Source organism: Zingiber officinale, chromosome 1B (assembly GCF_018446385.1).
Source record: "Zingiber officinale cultivar Zhangliang chromosome 1B, Zo_v1.1, whole genome shotgun sequence".
In the NCBI taxonomy this organism is placed as follows: Eukaryota; Viridiplantae; Streptophyta; class Magnoliopsida; order Zingiberales; family Zingiberaceae; genus Zingiber; species Zingiber officinale.
Genome location: NC_055986.1, coordinates 144,534,371 through 144,556,136, shown reverse-complemented (window position 1 = coordinate 144,556,136; position 21,766 = coordinate 144,534,371). Strand labels below are relative to the sequence as shown.

Sequence of the window (21,766 nt, the reverse complement as noted above, 5' to 3'; positions counted from 1 at the left end):
TTTCATCTTTATTTTTTAAGAATTTGACCCAAGTGAACCTAGAATAGTCGTCTATTATAACTAAACAGTATAGACTTCCATTTATTGATTTAACTCCATGGGAGTCAAATAGGTCTAAGTGTAAAAGTTCTAGGACTGAGTTGGTTTGGGATTCATTAATTGGTTTGTGGGTAGATTTTGTTTGTTTGCCTTGTTGACAAGCATTACATATCGTTAAATCTAAGTTAGGTAATTTTGGTAAGCCTCTAACTAGACCATTTAATTTACTTATGTTTCTGAAATGTGTGTGTGACATTCTTCTATGCCATAGCCAGGTTTCTTCTTTTTGTGTTAAATAACACTTGGCTGAAGAAGTGGTTAAGTTAATGGCATAGATATTGTCTTTTCTAAAGCCTTTTAGGCTTATAGTTGGATTATCTAGATGTTTGATCAAACATTCTGTGGATAGAAATTTTACCTTATACCTAGTGTCACATAATTGACTTATGCTCAGAAGATTGTATTTAAAATTTTCAACAAGTAGAACATTTGTAATTATGAAATCTATTTTTAATTCAATATTACCTATACCAATTACCTTGAGTTTACCGTTGTTTCCAAAGGCAACTGTTCCTAGGCTTTTGTAGGTTAATTGAGTGAACTTGGTGTGATCTCCAGTCATATGTTTGGAGCAACCACTGTCCAAAATCCACTTGGTTTCCTACAACAAGTAGGATTTTTATGTTAGTCTTAGTTTATCAATTTTTAATCAATCATTATTTAAAAAAAAATCTTAATTTTAAAATTTTGAAATTAATTTAAGTTTAAAATTTTGAAGTTAATTTTTAAGTTAAAGTTAAAATTTTGAAATTAATTTTTAAGTTAAAATTAAAATTTTGAAATTAATTTTTAAATTAAAATTAAAATTTTGAAATTAATTTTTTAAGTTAAAATTAAAATTAAAATTTTGAAATTAATTTTTAAAGCCTTATTCATCTCACCCGAACTATATTATCAATCAGGGAATCCTATGATTTTGTGAGATGAAATTGGTTTGATTACAGACTTTTGGTTTAACTTGTGTTAGATTCAGACTTAGCTTTGGTTTCCACAAATAGGCATTCTTCGGATAAACTTCTAAGTTTGGTGAGTCACAAGGACATCATTAGAAGTAACCAACCTTTCGAGGTTTTCCGAATAGTCCTATCCACAGAACTTAGTACTAAATCTCGGTCTAACTGGTTAGGATTCGTTTAAGGGTAGCTTCGGTCAGTTCCACTTGGCCAAATGCACCAGATCGAAGCCATATCTTTCTAGACATGCGATGCCCAAGCTTCCCTAACGTACTATCATCCAAAACTTCACCAGTACCATGATTCTAGTTAAACTTGGTCTCTCTTTAACTAATCCTAATTACCCTGCCGGGTTAGTTTATTTTGGGTTACCCTGTCGGGTATGTTAGTTTTGGAGGTGCCAGCTATTCTGGAGCCTCCCCCTGAATTATTGGCCATTAGTTTAGATTTTGGTTTTAGGTTTGTATCGATTCTTTTTATAGTTATAATCAACTTGGTGATAATCTAAATTTTGTTGAGTTTTGAATTTTGATTTTAATTTAGATTTATATTTTAGTTTTTGATCTGATTTATTCAAGTTTATATAATGTATTTTATCTTTAGGTATATAGAATTGATTAAGTCCTACTTGCGTGGTTAAGCACGCTTTCGGGACCCAAGCTTGTTTAGTTGCTTTGTGTTGGGTTAATAATGATTTAAAGGTTTTGTTTGAGTTTGACTTATATCCAAGTCCGGTTTTATTATAGCATGTCTTTTGGTTATTTAGAATTAAATCTAAATTTTTAGATCTTGTTGTGAATTTTTCCAACATTTCCTTTAACTTATTAAGTTCATTTTTTAATGATAAATTCTCCTCCTCAAGTGTTCGATCTTGAGTTGGATTCTAATTTTTTAATTGTTCCTTGAGGTTTTGATTTTCCTCAAGAAGCGATTTATTTTTATTTTCCAATTTAACTAATTTTTTATTCAAACACGGGATAATTCTAAAGAATTTACGATTTAAGTTTAGGTATACCTCTTTGGAACCTTCGGGAACGAGTACGGACTCGTGGCTCGATTCGGGTTCGGACCCGTCTTCCGATTCCTCTGATTCGTCTTTCGTTTCAGCTTCGCGAGCCATCAGCGCGAGGTGACTTTGGTGCTTTTCTCCTTCCGATTCGTCTGAGGAGGAATCGTCCCATGTTGCTTTGAGGGCTTTCTTCTTTGTTGACTTTGGTTTGTCAAGTTTCAATCTTGGGCATTCGTTCTTGTAGTGCCCCTTTTTGTTACATCCGAAACATGTGACATTTCTTGAGTCGGCTAGCGAACTGATCTTCTGAAGATCCTGTTTGCTGAAGCTTCTCTTTTTCCTGGTGAACATTTTCCTTACCAGGTTCACCAGGTGTTCTTCGTCTTCAGAGTCTTGATCGGAATCTTCTTCGGATTCGGGCTTGTTCTTCTTTTCTTTAGAGGAACCTGCAAATAAAGCTACACCTTTCTCGACCCCGGCGTTAGTTTGCTCATGAAGTTCTAATTCACAAAAGAGTTCATCCAATTTTAATTTAGATAAATTTTTTGAAATTTTGTAGGCATCTACGATTGATGCCCACAAATTGTTTCGCGGAAAAGCATTTAACGCGTACCTGATTAAGTCTCGGTTCTCCATTTGGTGGCCTATCGCGTGGAGACCGTTGAGGATATCTTTGACCCTCGCGTGGAGCTGACTTGCCGTTTCTCCTTCCTGCATTTTTATATTAAAAATTCTATTTAACAGCAAATCTCTCTTTGTTACCTTCGCGTCGCTTGTTCCTTCGTGCAGCTCGATCAGTTTATCCCAAAGCTCCTTAGCGTTTTGATGCGGTCCGACCCGGTTCAGTTCTTCTCGTGTTAGTCCGCAGTGTAGAGTATTGATGGCTTTGTTTTCAATTGATGCCTTTTTCTTCACATCATTTGTCCAGTCTTCAGGGTCTAGTATGTTCCCGGAGTTGTCTACTGGAATTTTGTAAGCCCTTGTGACGCTCATCCATTGGTCGTAGTCTGTCTTCATGTAGACCTCCATTCTCCTCTTCCAGTACGAAAAGTCATCCCCGTTGAATAGAGGAGGACGTACTGTGCTGAAGCCTTCTTGTTGAGACATAATAACCTACACACACGAAATTAACTGGAAAAATATCCCAAGACTTCGTCTTGGATTAGCAGTGCGGGAGAAACAGAAACTCTAAGTTGGTGTTGCACCAATTTAGATTTTAAATGCAAAAAAAATCTTCCAAAAAGATAATAATATCAGTTTTAAAAAAAATTTCACCCCCTATCTGTTTGGTGGTTGCACCAAATCAGAGCGGAACCTCGCTCTGATACCACTTGTAAGACCGTTAGATTCGATAGAGGGGGGGTGAATATCGATTCGAAAATCTCGAGTTAAAACGCAGCGGAAAAGTAAGGAAGTAAAGAGATGAACACGGTTGATTTTTACTTCGTTCGGAGCCTGTGACGACTCCTACTCGAAGGCCCGTACTCCTTGAGTACTTTCGTTGGGCAATTCACTAGCAATTCGGATAATTACAATTTACGTACAAATATTGCTAATGAAAGAAAAACAAAGCTATACCGACAAATAATGAATTAAAAGAAAACCGGAGTGAGTCGTCGGAGCTTTGTGAACGTCGTTGGAGCTCAGAGTAGCAGAGTGATTGAACTCAGAGTTCTCAGAACACAGATATGTTGAAGCTCCTGCTTGGGGCTTCTTTTATATGCTGCTCCGGGCGCCTGGATCCCTTCCGGGCGCCTGGAATGTGACGTAACACTCCCAAACAGCATGCTCTAAGTGTCAACGTCGTCCTGGGGATAAAACTTGCCTCCGGGCGCCTGGATACCTCTTCTCCAGAGCCTTCACCATCCCGGGCGCCCGGACCCTCACTGTTTCCTACCTACAAAACAGTGTTAGTCCGAGGCAAATAAAAACCCTGCAGCACAGATTGTAAGCACATTTTTATAGATACGCTAAGTAATAAAAATTAACAACAAGAGTATGACTTAGATTCCGTCTTTCCGAGACCGAAATCTAGTCACGATCTCGACTTAGATATCCGAAATGGATCTAAGCCGGATCGACGCCTAATGTTCCCTTCCCGGGAACGCGTCCTCGCAGTCACTCCCCTCCAGTGACTTACCTCACTTACCTGCCAGACGTCCGGTCAGCCCATCGACCCGTCTGGACTTCTTGCCAAGCGTCCGGTCAGCCCGTTGACCCGCCTGGGCTTCTCGCCAGCTATCCGGTCAGCCCGTCGACCTAGCTGGACTTCTCGCCAAGCGTCCGGTCAGCTCGTCGACCCGCTTGGACTTCTCGCCAGCTATCCGGTCAGCCCGTCGACCTAGCTGGACTTCATGCCAGACATCTGGTCGGCCCGTCGACCTGTCTGGACTTCTCCTGCACACTTTATCAAAGTGTCAGACAACAACAGACTAACTTAACCTGATTTGTCATTCATCAAAACCTTGGTTACATCGTTAGTGCTAACCGCACCAACACTCTCTTCCGACGTGGCTCCCCCTTCATCGATGCTCTCGATGCTCATTTCTGAAGAGTTTGACTCACAGTCATCGTTTTGATGACTTGCCATTAGTGCAAGTCCAGAGAAGGCTTCGACTTCCAATTCGGACGACGTATCATCCCACGTCGCTTTTAATGCCTTGCGCTTTTGGACAGGTTTCTTACCTTTATCTTTGTCCTTGTTCTTTAGCTTGGGGCAGTTGTCCTTGACATGCCCTTCTTCGTCGCAGTGGTAGCAGCGGATGATCTTTTTCTTTCTACCATGCGGATGGTTAGTTTTTCTAGACTTACAAAGATTCTTGAATTGTCTTACCATCATTACCATTTCCTCGTCGTCTAGAGAAGACTCCGACTCAGGTTCGTCTCTCGATGCTTTGAGGGCGACGTTGTTTTTAGGCTCCTTCGTTCCTGCACATCTTGATTCGTGCACTTCAAATGTCGAGAATAATTCTTCCAATGTAATTGTTTCTAAATATTTTGAAATGTAAAACGTATCTACTAGTGATGCCCATTTTGTATTTCTAAGAAAAGAGTTTAATGCGTACCTGAGCGAATCTCGGTTATTTACCTTTTCTCTGAGATTCGAAATTCCGATGATGATTTCTTTAATTCTCAAGTGTAGATGCGCAATTGTCTCGTCTTCCCCAAGTTGCAGGTTGGTGAGCTGGTTGCGGAGTAAATCTCGTTTTGCGAGCTTGACTTCGGACGTTCCTTCATGCAGCTCAAGGAGCTTCTCCCAAAGTTCCTTCGCGGAGTCGTAGTTGCCGATTCGGTTGACTTCTTGTGGCGGAAGAGCAGTTAGTAGATGATACTCTGCTTTGCCGTTTGCCACGTAGTCGGCCTTCTCCTTTTTCGTCCAGTGGTATTTCTCCTTACCTTCCGGTGTTGTAAAATTGAATTCCATAATTAATATTAAATCAAAATCGGTTTTAAAAAATACTTGCATTCGCTTTTTCCAACTAGCGAATTCCCCTTCGAACTTCGACAGGTAGATGTTTGGTCCGACCATTATTTCGTTGCTTCGTTTGGTGGTTAGTCCTCTTGAAGTACCTTGGCTCTAATACCATTTGTTGGATTGCGACGACCGGCTAAAGGGGGGTTGAATAGCCTGGAAAAATAATAAAATGAAAACCCTTCTCGACTTTTCTTAAACCAACATTTGCAAAATAAAAAAGCGATAAACTAAAACAGAAAGTAGAGGCACAAGGATGTTTTACTTGGTTACAACCGGGGAGGTTGTCAATCCAAGGAAAGTGTCGCACTAACTATCTCCTTCAGGCGGAGAAGCCTCTTACAGCAATGAAGCACAGAACAGATAAGCTAATATAAAAATAAAGCGTACAAGTGTTGGAAATGAATTGCTTGAGTTGATTTAAAGCTTCTGGATGAAGACTGTATTTATAACCTTGGTCGAGGTACCCCGAAGGGTTCCAGGCGCCCTGGGGGGGATAAAATTTTATCCCCTATGCACAGATCGTGGTTTGACCGCGATCTGGATAAATTCCAACTCTGGGCGCCCGGAATGGTTCCGGGCACCCGGACGGTCCGAGCGCTCGGAATGGATCCGGGCACCCGGACCCCTAAGTCAACAAAGTTGACTTTTTGGTCCGGATCCTTTGCTCCGGTTCTGCTCGCTTGGGTGATCTCTGCCATCCGGAATAGGGCTCATCCGAACCCAACTTCCGGTCTTCTTGAGCAAGCTTCCGCTCCGACTTCTCGTCCCTCAGAATCGTCGCATGCTTCCTTCTCGTCCGCCAGCATACTCATCCGCAGTCTTCGTCCCTTAGTCACACCCAGTGTCGACCTTCTCGCTAGCTGCGTCTCTTGCTCCCAGAGCAGTCTTCCGCTCTGACTTCTCGTCCATCGGAACCACCACACACTTCCTTCTCATCCGTCGGTGTACTCTTCCGTAGCACCTCGTCCCTCGGACGCACCACGTGACGTCCTTCTCGCTAGCTGCGTCTTCCGCTCGACTATCTGTGCTCCTAAGTTCCTGCACACTTAGACACAAGGTTAAAAACACACATGACCTAACTTAACTTGTTAATCATATCAAAATAACTTTGGGGTTCTAACACTATTGGTATCATACTATACTATGCCTACATTGATGTACTCTGGCTTAAGTGAAGATGAATTTAAGTATATATTTTATTCGTATTTTTTTTCAAAAAAAAAATTATACTATATAGTATAAAAGTTAAGTGAAACAACATTATATCAACTAAATTCATTTGACTTTCATGGCACGCTAATAATAATAATAATAATAGTAATAATAATAATAATAATAATAATAATAATAAAATAAATAAATAATAAGGTGAGATAGATTATATAGATTCTTAGATAGGATCTATTTTTTACTATATCACTATTTATATTTAAATAAATTTTATTTTATTATATTAGTATAACTAAGCCATTTTTTATATATTTTTTTCTTATTTAATTTATATATTTGTCATAATTTTATATCATCTGACGGGAAGATTTATTGATATGTCTACTATCTTAAAAGTATATTTTCTCTATAGTTTTTTTATTTCTATCCGGCAATTTACTAAAAAGCGTACTTAGATTTATGAATTGACCAAAAAACGTACCATACTTTGATATTTACCAATAACATACTCAATTTTCTATTCTTCCCATTCTACTCCTCAATCATTTGTCAATCTCTCTTTTTTTTTTTTTTTGCATGCAACGCATCCTCTCTTCTCTTTCCTCCCATCTTCTCTTTCCTCACTCTTTTGGATATATGCATGCATGCAAAGCATAATATGAGTCTGATATTATTTCATATCAGGTCCACGGGATTAGAGTTTAACATATTTTCTTTAATAACATTTTAACACCTTTGGAGAAGTCGAAATACGAAATGGACGGCACCATTGGACTCCTTGAAGTCTCAGAAATCTATAAGACCTGAAATGAGTCCAATCCGAGATCTCTAGGTTTATAAAACCCACTAATGGACCTAGAGACCTCGGATTGAACTCATTTCAGGTCCTGTAGATTTCTGAAGCTGCAAGGAATCCAACAGTGCCGTCCATTTTATATTTCGACATCTCTGAAGGTGTTAAAATATGATCAAAAGAATTAGCTAAAATAACCTAATGTGAGTCTGATATGAACCATATCAGGCCCAACGTGAGCCTGATATGGTTATATATCAGACCCCCGTTGTGAAGATGGATAAACGTCATTTATTCTAGAGGTAGATGTTGTGGAACTACCATCCCTTATATAATGGGATTGATAGCAAGCATACCCATCACTAACCATAGACCTAGTTCCACTGGATTTCCCAGTATCTAGTAAAATTTCCTCCATTTTCAGAACCATTTCATCATATACATCACTAGCAACCTATTTTTCATTATAAAAAATGGGACAAAGTATAATAATAATTAATGTTTCAGAAGATTATTATTTATTAATCATGGAAACAACTGAATTGCATATTTAAATTTGGTAAAAGTTCAAGTTCCATTAAGTAATACTCTCAAGGCTTAAGCCACAAAACTTTACCTATTGCTAAAAGAAGTTAAATCACTAGGGAAATGATTATATTTTAAATAACATCAAGAAGTTGGATCAGGAATTTAGACAAACTAGAGAATATTTTTCCTGACTTATCAAAATTGGATGGTATGTACTGATTGATAATGATCAGAACCTATCTATATCCCAACATAAACTAAATAATAATAATACTAAGCAGGTATTTTTTGTTAACCATGCGGTTTAATGCGAAAGGGACTGCCTTTCAGTGGAATTCTAGGATTGCAAACTACTTTAGAATTTAAGTTGATTTAAATGCAATCTAATTTTGGGTTAGATATAAATCCTAATCAATTTGATTGTTAATTAGAGACCCAATGTTTAAAAACAAATCTAATTAAAAAAAGATGGAGTTATGATTGTTTAGGAGGATACACTAATTAGTACTATTAAGTACTGAAATAATGTTGACCTTACTAGTTAATTAGAGGAAGTGCTATAAGCATAATATACTAAAAATAGCAAACTTGACAAATATTTGTTAAATGGAGAAATAGATTGCCTTCCTTGCTTCCTGAATGCAAAGCATATAGTAGTAGAATTATTGCAATATAAGTTTCAAGGAAAACTAGAACATTGGCTGACTACGAATTTACGTACAACTTTTTGAGTCTTTAGAACCATATCAAGCCCTGATATGAACCATGGGCCTGATATGGTTCATATCGGGCCTACGTTGGGACTGATATGAACCATATCAGGTCCAACGTGGGCCTGATATGAACCATATCAGACCCATGTTAGGTTGTTTTAGTTAATTTTTTCTATAACATTTTAACACCTCTGGATCAGTCAAAATATGCAATGGACGACACCATTCAATTCCTTGCAATCTCATAAATCTACAGGACTTGAAATAAGTGCAATATGAGGTCTCTAGGTCCATCAGTGGATTTTGACCGAAACCCACTGATGGACCTAGAGACCTCAGATTGCACTCATTTCAAGTCCTGTGAATTTCTGAAGTTGCAAGAAGTTCAAATATGCTATCCATTATTTATTTCAGCTTTTCGGAGGTATTATAATATAATAAGAAAGAATCTGTATAAATTTTCACATTGGACCTTAAACATGTATCAAAAGTTAATTCTTTTCCCCTATCAAATCTCGACAACTAGATTTATGAATATCCGCTATCAGAAGTCCACCCTCCTAATATGGTTCACTAGAATTGCATATAGGTATCCAATTCTCAAAATTTCTTTAATCAAGCATCCAATTCTCAACTAACATAATCTGAACTTATCCTGAATCATCCAATTCGCTTTGCTCACATGCTACAAGAACAAACAAGTAAATGGGGCTACCTTCAGGAGGGTGGACTTCTGATAGGGGAAAAGAATTGCATATAGGTAACATTGGAATTTTTCTACCTAGCAATTAGAGTAGGCATTGCATCTTTTCTTGGTACAAATATTTACTTGACTCTCCATTAAACCTCTGTTACATCATATCCACTAAAGTTGACAAAATATGGTATAATAATCTCAACTAAACTCAAAAGAAAACAAAAATTATTAAAAGACAATCTCCACAATGAGATAAATCAAGCCTAATATGAGCATGATATGGAACCATATCAGACCCAAGTTGGGCTTGATATGAACCATATCAGGCCCAACATGGGCCTAATCTAAACCAAATCAGGGTCACGTTGGGTTTTTTTAGCTATTTTTTCTATAACATTTTAATACTTTCGGACAAGTCAAAATATACAATGGACGGGCACCATTCGATTCCTTGCAACCTCAGAAATCCACAGGACTTGAAATGGGTGAAATCTAGGTCTCTAGGTCCATCAGTGGGTTTTGATCGAAACCCACTGATGGTCCTAGAGACCTCAGATTACACTCATTTCAATTCCTATGGATTTATGAGGTTTCAAGGAGTTAAAATATGCTATCAATTGTTTATTTCAGCTTCTTGGAGGTGATATAATGTAATATGGAAAAATCTCCATGATTATTGTGTTGTGATTTTTATCTTTGCTGATACATGTTTACTGTATTATGATTCTTCCTTAAAGTTCGTTTGTGAAAGAGGATTAATACTTTATGCTCCTCACATATGCTTGCTAACTTTGGATATTCAAAAAAAGAGTCTAAAATGAACCAAAGATGTCAGTCTAAAGAAGAATTCAATAACATCAGATCCATTTTCTTTCCCTTCATCTGTTAGATTGGTAGCATTACATTGTTCTATCTCTATATCTTCTCAAAGTCATCATGTAGTCATATCGATTTCCTAATTTTTTTTTTGGCTATTCTTTTTATACAAGTCTTACTTCTTTAGCATCGAATATTAGAATGAATAGTTCAGATGACATGTAAAGTGCAATCAAGATAATTCAAAACTACTTTATGCTAATCACTTTGTAGAGAGGCTAATTTAGCAAATGTTGCTTTAGTTGTGTTGCTAAAAAATTGTGTAGCAGAATAGATCTGTTCACTTTCATCCCGAGTTAAAGTAATAATCAATATGTTATTGAAAGATGAATAGAAAGACCAATAATTGATGTACAACCTTAGTTAATAAGCATTGACTAGTTGTCGAGATTTGATAGGAGAAAAGAATTAACTTCTGATACATGTTTAAGGTGCAATGTGAAGATTTTTACAGATTCTTTCTTATTATATTATAACACCTCCGAGAAGCTGAAATAAACAATGGATAACATATTTGTACTCTTTGCAACCTAAAAAATCCACAGGACTTGAAATGAGTGCAATTTGAGGTCTCTAGGTCCATAAGTGGATTTCGGTCTGATATGAAATAATATCAGACTCATATTATGCTTTGCATGCATGCATGCATATCTCCAAAAGAGTGAGGAAAGAAAAGATGAGAGGAAAGAGAAGAGAGCATGCAAAAAAATGAAAGAGATTGACAAATGATTGAGGGGTAGAATGAGAAGAATAGAACATTGAGTATGCTATTTGGTAAATATCAAAGTACGGTACGTCTTTTGGTCAATTCATAAATCTAAATACGTCTTTCGGTAAATTACCGTATTTCTTATCCTATATATCCTTATATATCCACACATCCATTTTAATATTCTCATTTCTATAATTATGATTTTCTATCTATGTATTCAACTCATAATTCAATATTTAATTTTATATAATATAACAAGTTTAATCATCATTTTATAAAAATTTTCTTTTTACTATCATAATAAACATCCAACCTCTTTCTGTATTTTAATTATCCTAATTATTGTAGGCTAACATCTCTCTTAATTCATCTCTCCTTTTACAATAAATAAATAAATTTTTTTTATATTTTAAAAATAAACCGATAACAATTATTTATTTTATAAAAAAAATATTATTATTATTATTTGTAAAAAAATGTTCTTTAATACTTTTTTCCGCTTTTCTATTTTTAATTACATCAATAAAAATGTAAAACTTAAAAAGTTCCTTACAGAAATCATGAAGGAGCAGTAACCCTCAATTAGTCCTTTATTGGGTGCAACCGTCCATAGCCTTCTTCTCACCACTGCTTTTATTTTTTTCCCCTAGCCACATCACCGTCTAATCCAACTTTTACCAATTATTTGAAAAATAGTCAAAGAACATCAAAAATTTACCAATCACACCATTCTAATAAATTATTTTCATTAAAAATTATCTTTAAAAGAAATTTCAAATAAAAAAATACCACAAAAATCATCCATCCTATTTCCTATTTTAAAATGACACTTATCCTAACACTATCCTAACAATTTTAATTTATAATACATGAAAATATATATAAATTATATAAACTAAATATTTATTGTCAACTAATTAAATTATTCTATAAAAATCTTAATCCGAAAATAAAATAAAAATTAAATTATTAATCATATTTTAAATTACGTAGTATGAATATCTTATATCATTTGAAGAATCGATTAGATAACTGATGAAATACAGATGAATTGATGTAGTTGTATCGATATACAAAAGAGTTTAAATAAGTACATTGATATGTTATGATATAAAAACAATATAAGAATGAAAAAGTTATAGTAAAAATTAGAAAGGAGGAGGGAAAGAAAGGAAAGATTATGATTGAGATAGCGAAAAGAAGTTATGTAGATAGTAAAATTAGATTATGCGTTTATGATTTGAAAAGAATAAAAAATTAAAATTATTAATAAATTTTGAAATTATATTTACTATAAAAAAAAGAATATTAACATGACGTAAAGGGTTATTTAAGGATCACGGTATGAGTTAGTTATTAAAGGTCCTGATATGAGTTAATTATTAAAGCTCCTATTTTTAATTAAATAGTAAGAAATGAGATTATGTAATATAAAAAACATTTCAACTCATATAAAATAAACAAAAATAAAGCACTAATACTAAAATATTATTTTAAACTTATTTATATTTATTTTAACCAATCAAAATCAGTCTAGTGTAATTAGAATTATTTGAATATTATCTAAATAATTATAGCTAAAATTATATCATAGATAATAACTACGATGATAATAAAAAATAAAGAAATTTTAAAAAAATGTTTTTCAATATGGAATATTTGAATGCTCATGCGACCATAATGAACCTTTTTTTTTAGCTTTTGCCCAAAACAAATCGCAGCTAATTTAATTATTAATTATCAAATTTATTAATTTACTATTTAATTATTATTTATAAAAAAACAAATATCTTTCCTTCTCCATGACACCACCACCACACCACTCGGCCCACTGTCTTCATCCCCTACCTCCTTTTTTTATCTCTTCACAAAATAAAATTAAATCAAATAATATCAATATTTTTATTAAAAAAACAGTTGTTTTTGCTCTCTCCAATCTGCTTCTTCGTTCTCCATTCTTGGCATCCCTCGATCCCATTGAATAAAATTTCTTCTCCTACCACGTTCATGGCGGGAACCTTCGCCTTCTGTCACTGCTCTTCGTGAGGCGCTAAACCGCTCCGCCTAGGGTCTGGGTTTCCTGGTGATCCCCACTCGGTTTTGGGGGAGGTCAATCTAAGGTTAAGCTTAGGGTTTCTTCAATGTTCAACAGGATCATAAAGCGGGGCAACCGCAAAGCCCCCAAGGCGGAGTCCGCCGCCTCCTTACCCCCCGCCGGCCAGGCCACTGTCACCGTCAACCTTGCCTCCCGCTCCTCAGGCGCCGATCCCGGCTCCCCCCGCCAACTGCACTCCTCCCCAGCCCCCGGCGCCGTCCCGCAAATCGAGTCCCTCCCGCTTTTCCGCGATGTGCCCGTACTCGAGCGCCAGGCGCTCTTTCTCCGCAAACTCCGGATCTGCTCTGTGCTCTTCGACTTCTCCGACACGCTCAAGTCGGCCCGCGAGAAGGAGGTGAAGCGGCAGACGCTGTCGGAGCTCGTCGACTTCGTACAATCCGGCTCCGGCCGGCTCAACGAACAGGTACAGGAAGAGCTCGTCCGTACTGTGGACGTCAATATCTTCCGCAGTCTCCCTCCGGCTTCCCATGAAAACACCGGCGTCGAGCCCACCGACCCGGAGGAGGAGGACCCCTACCTCGACCCCGCCTGGCCTCATCTCCAGCTCGTCTACGAGCTCCTTCTCCGCTACGTCGTATCGTCCGACACCGATACCAAGGTCGCCAAGCGCTACATCGACCACTCATTCGTGCTCCGCCTTCTCGACCTCTTAAACTCTGAAGACCCCCGCGAACGCGAGTACCTCAAAACCATCCTCCATCGCATCTATGGCAAGTTCATGGTCCACCGCCCTTTCATTCGCAAGGCCATCAATAACATCTTCTACAGATTTATCTTCGAGACGGAGAGGCATAGCGGCATCGGCGAGTTGTTGGAAATCCTTGGCAGTATTATCAATGGGTTCGCTTTGCCGATGAAGGAAGAACACAAATTGTTCCTCGTCCGTGCGCTCATCCCATTGCACAAGCCGAAACCTGTCGGGATGTATCACCAGCAGCTTTCTTACTGCATCGTGCAATTTGTCGAGAAGGATTATAAGCTAGCCGATACAGTCATTAGAGGGCTGCTGAAATACTGGCCCGTTACTAATTGTCAGAAGGAAGTGCTGTTCCTTGGGGAGCTGGAGGAGGTGCTCGAGGCAACGCAACCAGCAGAGTTCCAACGGTGCATGGTTCCCTTGTTCAAGCAGATTGCTCGCTGCCTCAGCAGTTCACACTTTCAGGTTTTGTTCTTTGTCATCTCTCTTTCTCATGCTTTCTGCTCGAAATTGCTAATTGTTCTTTGTCATCTCTTGTTGTCTCGGTTGTGTGAATATGAATGACCATGTATAAAAGTTTGACATTTGCGGCTGAACCTATACCGATTGCTTTAATTGTAGTGTTGATTTTTATCTGTATGTTGCTCTCTTAACTTTTAATATTTCTTTTATATCAGTTCGTCAAAACTTTATTGTAGGTTTGATTTTGTTCGTTACCTTTCCCTTCTTTGGTTTAGAAAAGAGGAAGTTCATCCTCTCGTAGCTTCCTTTCCTGGTTATTCAATTGTTAGCTATATTAGAATCATTGTTATTAGATGCTATTCTTCCCATGTCCTGTCAATGAAAAATCTCTTTTCTCCAACTGGAAAATAAGGATATCATGTTCTTTTGCCATTTGTCTAGTTAGGGAAATATATTTTTGATTAAGACTGGAACTGAAAGAACCATATTGAATTTCTACCTTAGTTCAATTTTCTTAACAAAAAAAATATATATATGTTTTAAAAAATTAGTATCAATATTTGTATGGAAACAAAAAAAGGGGGAAAAAAGAATTTACTTCTATTAAATTGATTCGACATTTTTGTGTGTATTTTCAACAGTAATAATGAAAGATCACATTGTAATACTACTTATGATTAATGGTTCCAACCAGACAAACCCAATCATGTTTGCTCTGAAATGAAGTTCAGTTCAATTAAAAACGATTTTATATTTGCTTTGGCTTGAACTGAGTGAATAACCCTACCTGTAATGGTTCGCAAGGAGTTCATTTGACAATATAATTCACTTGCAATACTATTTGTGATTGCTACTCCTATAAATCTTTGATAGCCACTGTCAAATTCATTGCAACATATTTGTTGAGTTATATTACTGAAAAAATTTATTTTTTCTCATGATTTAGACCTGCTTTAGCTTTGACAGTGTCAAATAATTGGTTATAGATCTCTTACACAAAATAGGGTTCTTTTGCTACAGAGATAAACAGATGCTAAATTGACTAAATGCTTTGACAAATTGTTCTAAGGTGCTTTTTCTACAGAGCCAAACAGAAATAGATTGATTGAATTCTTTGACAAGTTGTTCTCTAGTACGATACTTTTTTCGCTTTCTGTCCCACTAACATGTTTGCTTTCTTTTTAAGCACATGTTTCTGGTTGGACAGCTGTTTTATTGGTAGAAATGATACCAATTTTACAATAGTTATTTGCCAGACCCAGTGGTCTGAAATGCAGTTCAAGTTGCACTACATACTCTCTTTAGTCGTTATGGGGTATCCCCTTGATTAAAGTTTTGTTTATACGCGTTGCTATCTACCTGGGTTCATAAATATAGGACTTGCATTTTACATCTACATATTAAGCATTTTTCACATATTACATGAATTTCTTAAACCTTGTACTTTTATTGCTTGAGGATAAGCATGATCCTGTAGTTATGCCTTCTTTAGCTTAGTTGGCTTATGGCTGTAATATAGTATGATTATGAAAATCATGCTTTTTTTTTTCAATTGTAGAAAATGGGGTTCAAATTATACTATGGTTTTTGATAATCAAATTATTTCTATTCCGAATACCAACACTGTTTTTTTTAAAAAAAATCTTTGTTGCTCTTGCTTTTATCAAAAAAACTCATTGTTATATCTCAACAATGCATAATTGATGTTTTGGAAGGATGCAGAAATGAAAATTCAGCAGAGTTGATGTTTATTATGATCTTTACCTGTCATAATGTTGAGAAATCTATTTCATGTCAACCCTAGATATTTTGAATGCAACCATCATGGCTTGTAATTGATGATTCTGTGACATAATTTGATTTCTTGTTTGTGCCAGTTTAAAAAAAGGACCTCAAACTTGCATTTATGCAAGATGGAATTTGCTGGTAAGATTTGATACTCCTCCAATGCCCTAACATTTAGCTATTGAGATTACAATAATGACCACATTGTTTAGTCTTGATTTCCTCCTGTTCTGGTCTTGCCTCTTGATTGCATCTTCCATAGCGGTTCAAAATTTTTAACACTAACACTCGCAACTAAGCTGAAAGAAGAAAATTGTGGAAAAAGTGATTGTTGAATCTTCATTTGTTTGTTTTTTCTGGTTGCATTTCTTTTACTTCTATTGATGGTAATGTATTGTAGGTGGCTGAACGATCTTTATTTCTCTGGAACAACGATCATATAGTGAGCTTAGTCGCCCAAAACCGCAGTGTGATACTGCCCATCATATTTGAGGCACTAGAGAAGAACATGCTAGGCCATTGGAACCAAGCTGTTCATGGACTAACAGCAAACGTTCGCAAGATGTTTCTTGACATGGATAGTGATCTATTTGAAGCGTGCCAACAACAATACCTAGAAAAAGAAGAAAAAACTAAATATTTGGAAGCACAAAGGGAGTCGGCATGGAGAAGTATAGAAGCTGCTCTTCAGGAGAAGAAACGGTTGTAGCCAATTAGCCAAAAATATGGTTTCTTCTAATATCCTCCACAAATAGGTACAACAATGCCTCACTCATGTTCTAAGGTTTCATTTGTTCTTTTAGATTGATACAGGAAATGTTTTGAAACCCATTTAAAAATTTGATTACTGGAATGTTTGGATTGATGTAAAGGAAGATATATTAGTCCCCAGTAATTAATTAGGCCCTTAATTACCTGTTTTTGATCCAATTTGGCATTTATGATGGTAGGATGAAGCAGAGTAAAATCCTGGAACTTTTGACTTAACAGCAGCATCTGAAGCATATTGGCCTCTGCATTTTCTCTTCTAATGATCAGGGAGATCCAAGAGACTGTGCTATCTCAGCAAATAGAGGACCTGTGACGAGATAAGCTCAGTAAACAAAGATGCTAAATCTGGCAGAGGCTATTTCTTCACCTCCTTACATGCCAAGTGATGTTGCTGCATGTGTAACCATGTAAGTTGTATGTATCGATTGACGTAGATGTGATTTATCAACACGGAAGAGTGAAGACTCTTTAGGATTGGAGATTTCCTACTTTTCTTTTTGTTTTTTATGTGTTTAATTCCATTCTTAGAAAATCATTAGACGGCATGATCTTGTGGGAAATTATATGGAAAAGTATATCTTTAGTTTCCCTGATGGCATGATCTTGATAAAAAAAATTTAAATTCGACTTAGTTTGATACTTAGCGGTGCCAGTAATTTTAATATAAGAATGATGTTAGTGATGCCATGGTGTTAATAGCTCGCATGTAGTTTAGAATGGATGGGCTTCGTGAATAGAGTGATACAGTGAATGAGTTTTAAATAGGAAAATTAGTTGTTTATTTTAAAATTATTTCTTAAAAAATTAACAATTTTTTATTGTTTTCTAAATACTTGTGTTATTGATCATGAAGTTTTATTGCATTGAATATTCAATGAAAATGAAAAAGTTGTAATTAGGATATATTGCAATTATGAAACAATTAACAAAGTTATGAAAATAGCTGCCCATGTTTCATAAATTATTTCAACGATGGAACTGGTTTGACTTTTGTCACTGGTTCAATTAAACCAACCACAGAATGATATTTTTCTTTTCTTTTAAAATAAGCAATAATAATATATAATTCATCCGAATTATTGTCAGAAAAAAAAAATCCTTGTACTTTATCTTCTTTACAAAATGCCCTAAAGTGAAGCTCATTTTAGCCACTAACTAAATAATAAATTAAGGTGGCGTTTAATTGGTGGATTTGGAAATAAGAGAATGAAATTATAATAATATAAGATGTTATGGATTTGGGAATAAAAGTTTTAGTATCATTGTTAAATAATTTGGAATGATCAAAATCCAATTAAACACATGAGTTTAGAATTGATTCTTGATTCTTAATCTTTTAGGTGGCTTTTTTTTTCTCAACAAAAGTTTTTCTTTTTTTCTTTTGCCCTAAACTTGACTTCTCTGTGACAACAGTGTCGGCGCTTAGTGCAAGTCATCGCCTCCTCTTCGACAACAGCATAGGCTCTTTGAGTGCGTCCATCGTTGCCTCCTCTTCGACTTCATCTTCCTCCTCTACCGCCGCACTCCACAGCAAGCTAGAAAGCTCAAGGTAACCCTTAACCCTAAACATTTATTTCCTATTCCACAAAAAAAAGGGAAACTGTCTCACTGCTGATGAGCGGCGAGGCAACCTCTCGAACGGTTGCTACCCCACCAAGCAACAACGTAGCCATTGCCATGTTCACTTCTTCAGCAATGGCAAGGATCGTCATTTTTTTATTCACTTTTTGGGATTAGAATTGGGATTAGATTAAGTGGGGTTTCATGGTGTTTAAGGACATTATGATTTCAAGATTTTTTTTAATGGTTTCAAAACCTATATAGTTGACAATGGTACTCAAGTATAGTAGTCATTAGTGTAGTCTTGTTTCTGAATATTCAAGTATAGTAGCCATTAGTTTTGTTTTAAAACAAAATATTCTTTTGTTTTACATTCTGGATACTCACCGTTCCTTTTATTCATTACAAATCTCAATCCAAGCAGTGAGTGATTAGTAAAACCAGAACTAATAATGAAACATTTTCAATTATGAGATTACTACAACCTATAAACTAAGAGATCAACTTGAATTAAATTAATAATGACAATATCTTTTGAAAATAGATTGACTTTTTATTATGATATTGTCATTATAGATTGCGTTGGATAGATTAAAAATAGTAAGATAGGGGTTGAATTAAGTGAGTTTGCTTATTCTATATGTAATCCCTTATGTTAATTTCTCTTTATTGCTAGTAGAAGATAATGACACGTATTCATACTGCTAGTAGAAGATGCAAAATCATTTGAAATATTCAGATTATAGTATCAATGGTGAACGTATTCAGTGTTGTATATGCTATGTGGTACTGATTGTTGTTGTTACATTTGCATATTATGAGGCATACACTTAAAACCAAAGAAAAGAAAACGCTTGAGAGAATGAATTGGGTGTTTAGACTCACTCAAGAATATGATATTGCTTGTATTAGTGAGCTTTGAATAGATAGATACACTTTTGGAATATTATGTGAGATGGTAAGAGATATTAGAGATTTAAAAGACACCAAAAATATATCTATATAAAAAATAATTGCTACTTTTGCGTATGTTTTGGCTCACCATAAAAAATAGGACTATGAGTCTATATTTTTAAGAAGTGGAGAAATTATCGGTCATCATTTTAATAGTTGCCTTCTAGCAATCTTGAAATTGCATTTCTTTTTGCTTAAAAAATCAGTTCCTATTACTGAAGATTGTCAAGACGATCGTTGGTGGTGTTTCAAGGTACTTTGCATTTGTATTTCTTAAAATTATAACTTATTGGAAAAAAAAACCACCTTATTTATTGTTTTCTCAAAATATTTAAATGATAGGGTTGTTTAGGTGCTTTGGATGGTACATTAATCAAAGTCACACCTCCTTCTGATCAAAAGCCTCGATATCACACTAGAAAAGCAAATATAGCTTCAAATGTATTGAGTGTTTGTTGTCCAAACATGCAGTTTATATATGTTTTACCTGGATGAGAGGGTTTTGCACATGATTGTCGTGTGCTTAGAGATGCTATAATTAGGCCTAATGATCTTAAAGTTCCTCAAGGTACAATTGGTCTTGGACTAGCTAATTAGATTTTCAATATAAAACTTCATTCAAACTCATAATTAATACAAAACATTTTTTTTTTGTATTCTTGAAGGTTGTTATTATTTGGTGGATTCTGGATACTGTAATGCGGATTGATTTTTAGCTCCTTTTCGAGGACAACGGTACCATCTAAATGAGTTTCATGGTCACTGACCACATACAGTCGAAGCGTATTTTAATATGAAACATTCTAAGGCCAGAAATGTGATTGAGAGATGCTTTGAGTTGCTAAAAGGGCGATGGAAAATATTAGCTTCCCTCTCATTTTTCCCCATTGAAACTCAAGTGTGCATTATTTTAGCATGTTGCCTTTTACACAATCTGATTCGAAAGTACATGATTTTTGATCCACAAGAGTTGGAACCACTTGAAGAAGATGACATGGAAGATGAACACTTTGAAGATGATGAATATGTGAAAAGTATCACCCCAACAGAAGAATGGACCAACTTTAGAAATACATTGGCACTTGAAATGTTTAATCATTAGAGAGAAGGTGTTGAGTCACTTCGGAGCTAGGGGAGGGGGACAGCTTGTCGCGCATATTTGCTTGCTTCAAAGATGATGATGATGCAGCGGAAAATCTCATAGCAAACTCACAATGCTAATACTAGGATTTACTTGGTATCCACCTCGAGAAGAGGTAACTAATCTAAGGATCCACACACACGAGTACTCTCCATTAAGAAAAACACTCATTCTTAGAACAATCCGGAAGTGGAGAAACCTTGTACAAACTCACACACGCATACAACTCGAAACAAGAAGTAAATGTAAACAATACAATGAGTAATCTCTCTTGTTCGATCTCGTGTAGCTTGTCGATGCCTCTTGAATCTTGGAAGTGCAACAACACTTGTCCTCAAGATGCTCCAAGAACTGATGGAAGAATCATGAGCTTGGTGAAGAAGATCTTCGTGTAAGCACTATCGAGTTTGAATCTCACTATCACCTTTATACTGTAGGATCGGAAAGAACGCTAGAGGAGGAGGAGGGTTGAATAGCGATCGTTGAAAATTCGATTTAAAACAGATACACAACAGAAGAATAAGAAGCAATGTTAACACGACCAAGTTTTTACTTGGTTTAGAGCCTTCGATGACTCCTACTCCAAGGCCCACACTCGTCGAGCACTTTCATTGGGCAATCCACTAATAGTTCGAAATGTTACAAATTGCAAGTACAAGAACTACAAAATAGTGTTACCGACAACGAAAAGAAAAGAATCTTGATCGCCGATTGTCGGAGGAGCTGCACAGCGTCACAAGAGCTTTTTCAGAGCACTGAGCAGAAGAGAAAGTTGTTGCAGTTGTTGTTCTGAAGCTCTGGGTCAAAGGCATTTAAATAAGTCCATTCCGGGTGCCTAGAACCCCTCTGGGCGCTTAAACCACGTGGCTCGGCTAATCTACGCACTCTACGTAAACTTGTGGATTAATTTTCAGGTCCGGGCGTCTAGACCGAGTTTGGGCGCCCGGACCGCCTGGGCGCCCACAACCTTGCCCAGGCAAGCCTAGTTCGGGTGCTCGGACCAGCTCCGGGCATCCGGACCCTGGGCGCTCGGACTCCTTCCGGGCGCCCGAACCCCTTTTCTTTAGCTTTTCCACCTGCAAGAAAAGGTTAGTCTATACAATCAAAAAATATATTTTACCTTGCAAAATAGAGTTAGCACAACATAATAGAGTATGAGTAGTAATTAGATCCTATCTCCCCGAGATCAGGATCTAGTCAAGCTCTCAGCTTAGGTTTCCCAAATGGACCTAAGCTGGACCAACGCTTACAGTTC

At 36.4% G+C, this 21,766-nt stretch overlaps 1 protein-coding gene across 2 annotated transcripts; it reads left to right on the top strand.

The window, feature by feature from the left end:
- Window positions 1-12,917: 12,917 nt before the first annotated feature.
- On the top strand, window positions 12,918-18,567 carry LOC121983260 (serine/threonine protein phosphatase 2A 57 kDa regulatory subunit B' alpha isoform-like). Of its 2 annotated transcripts, XR_006112443.1 has the most exons (4): window positions 12,918-14,303; window positions 16,486-16,840; window positions 17,036-17,263; window positions 18,270-18,567. XR_006112443.1 is itself a non-coding variant. In XM_042536212.1 (3 exons), the coding sequence occupies exons 1-2, from the start codon at window positions 13,167-13,169 to the stop codon at window positions 16,792-16,794; spliced, it is 1,446 nt and encodes a 481-aa protein (XP_042392146.1). In that variant the 5' UTR covers window positions 12,918-13,166; the 3' UTR covers window positions 16,795-16,840; window positions 17,036-17,495. The 2 variants fall into 2 exon arrangements, 1 of the variants encoding a protein (XP_042392146.1); XM_042536212.1 differs by lacking the exon at window positions 18,270-18,567 and having other exon boundaries at window positions 17,036-17,495.
- The last annotated feature ends 3,199 nt before the right edge of the window (window positions 18,568-21,766 follow it).

What these genes read in the sequence shown, in the direction of transcription:
- LOC121983260 (XM_042536212.1), top strand. Translation starts at nt 13,167, where the DNA reads ATGTTCAACAGGATCATAAAGCGGGGCAACCGCAAAGCCCCCAAGGCG. An exon ending in TCAGCAGTTCACACTTTCAG is followed by an intron (nt 14,304 to 16,485) that starts GTTTTGTTCTTT and finishes AATGTATTGTAG; the next exon opens with GTGGCTGAACGATCTTTATT.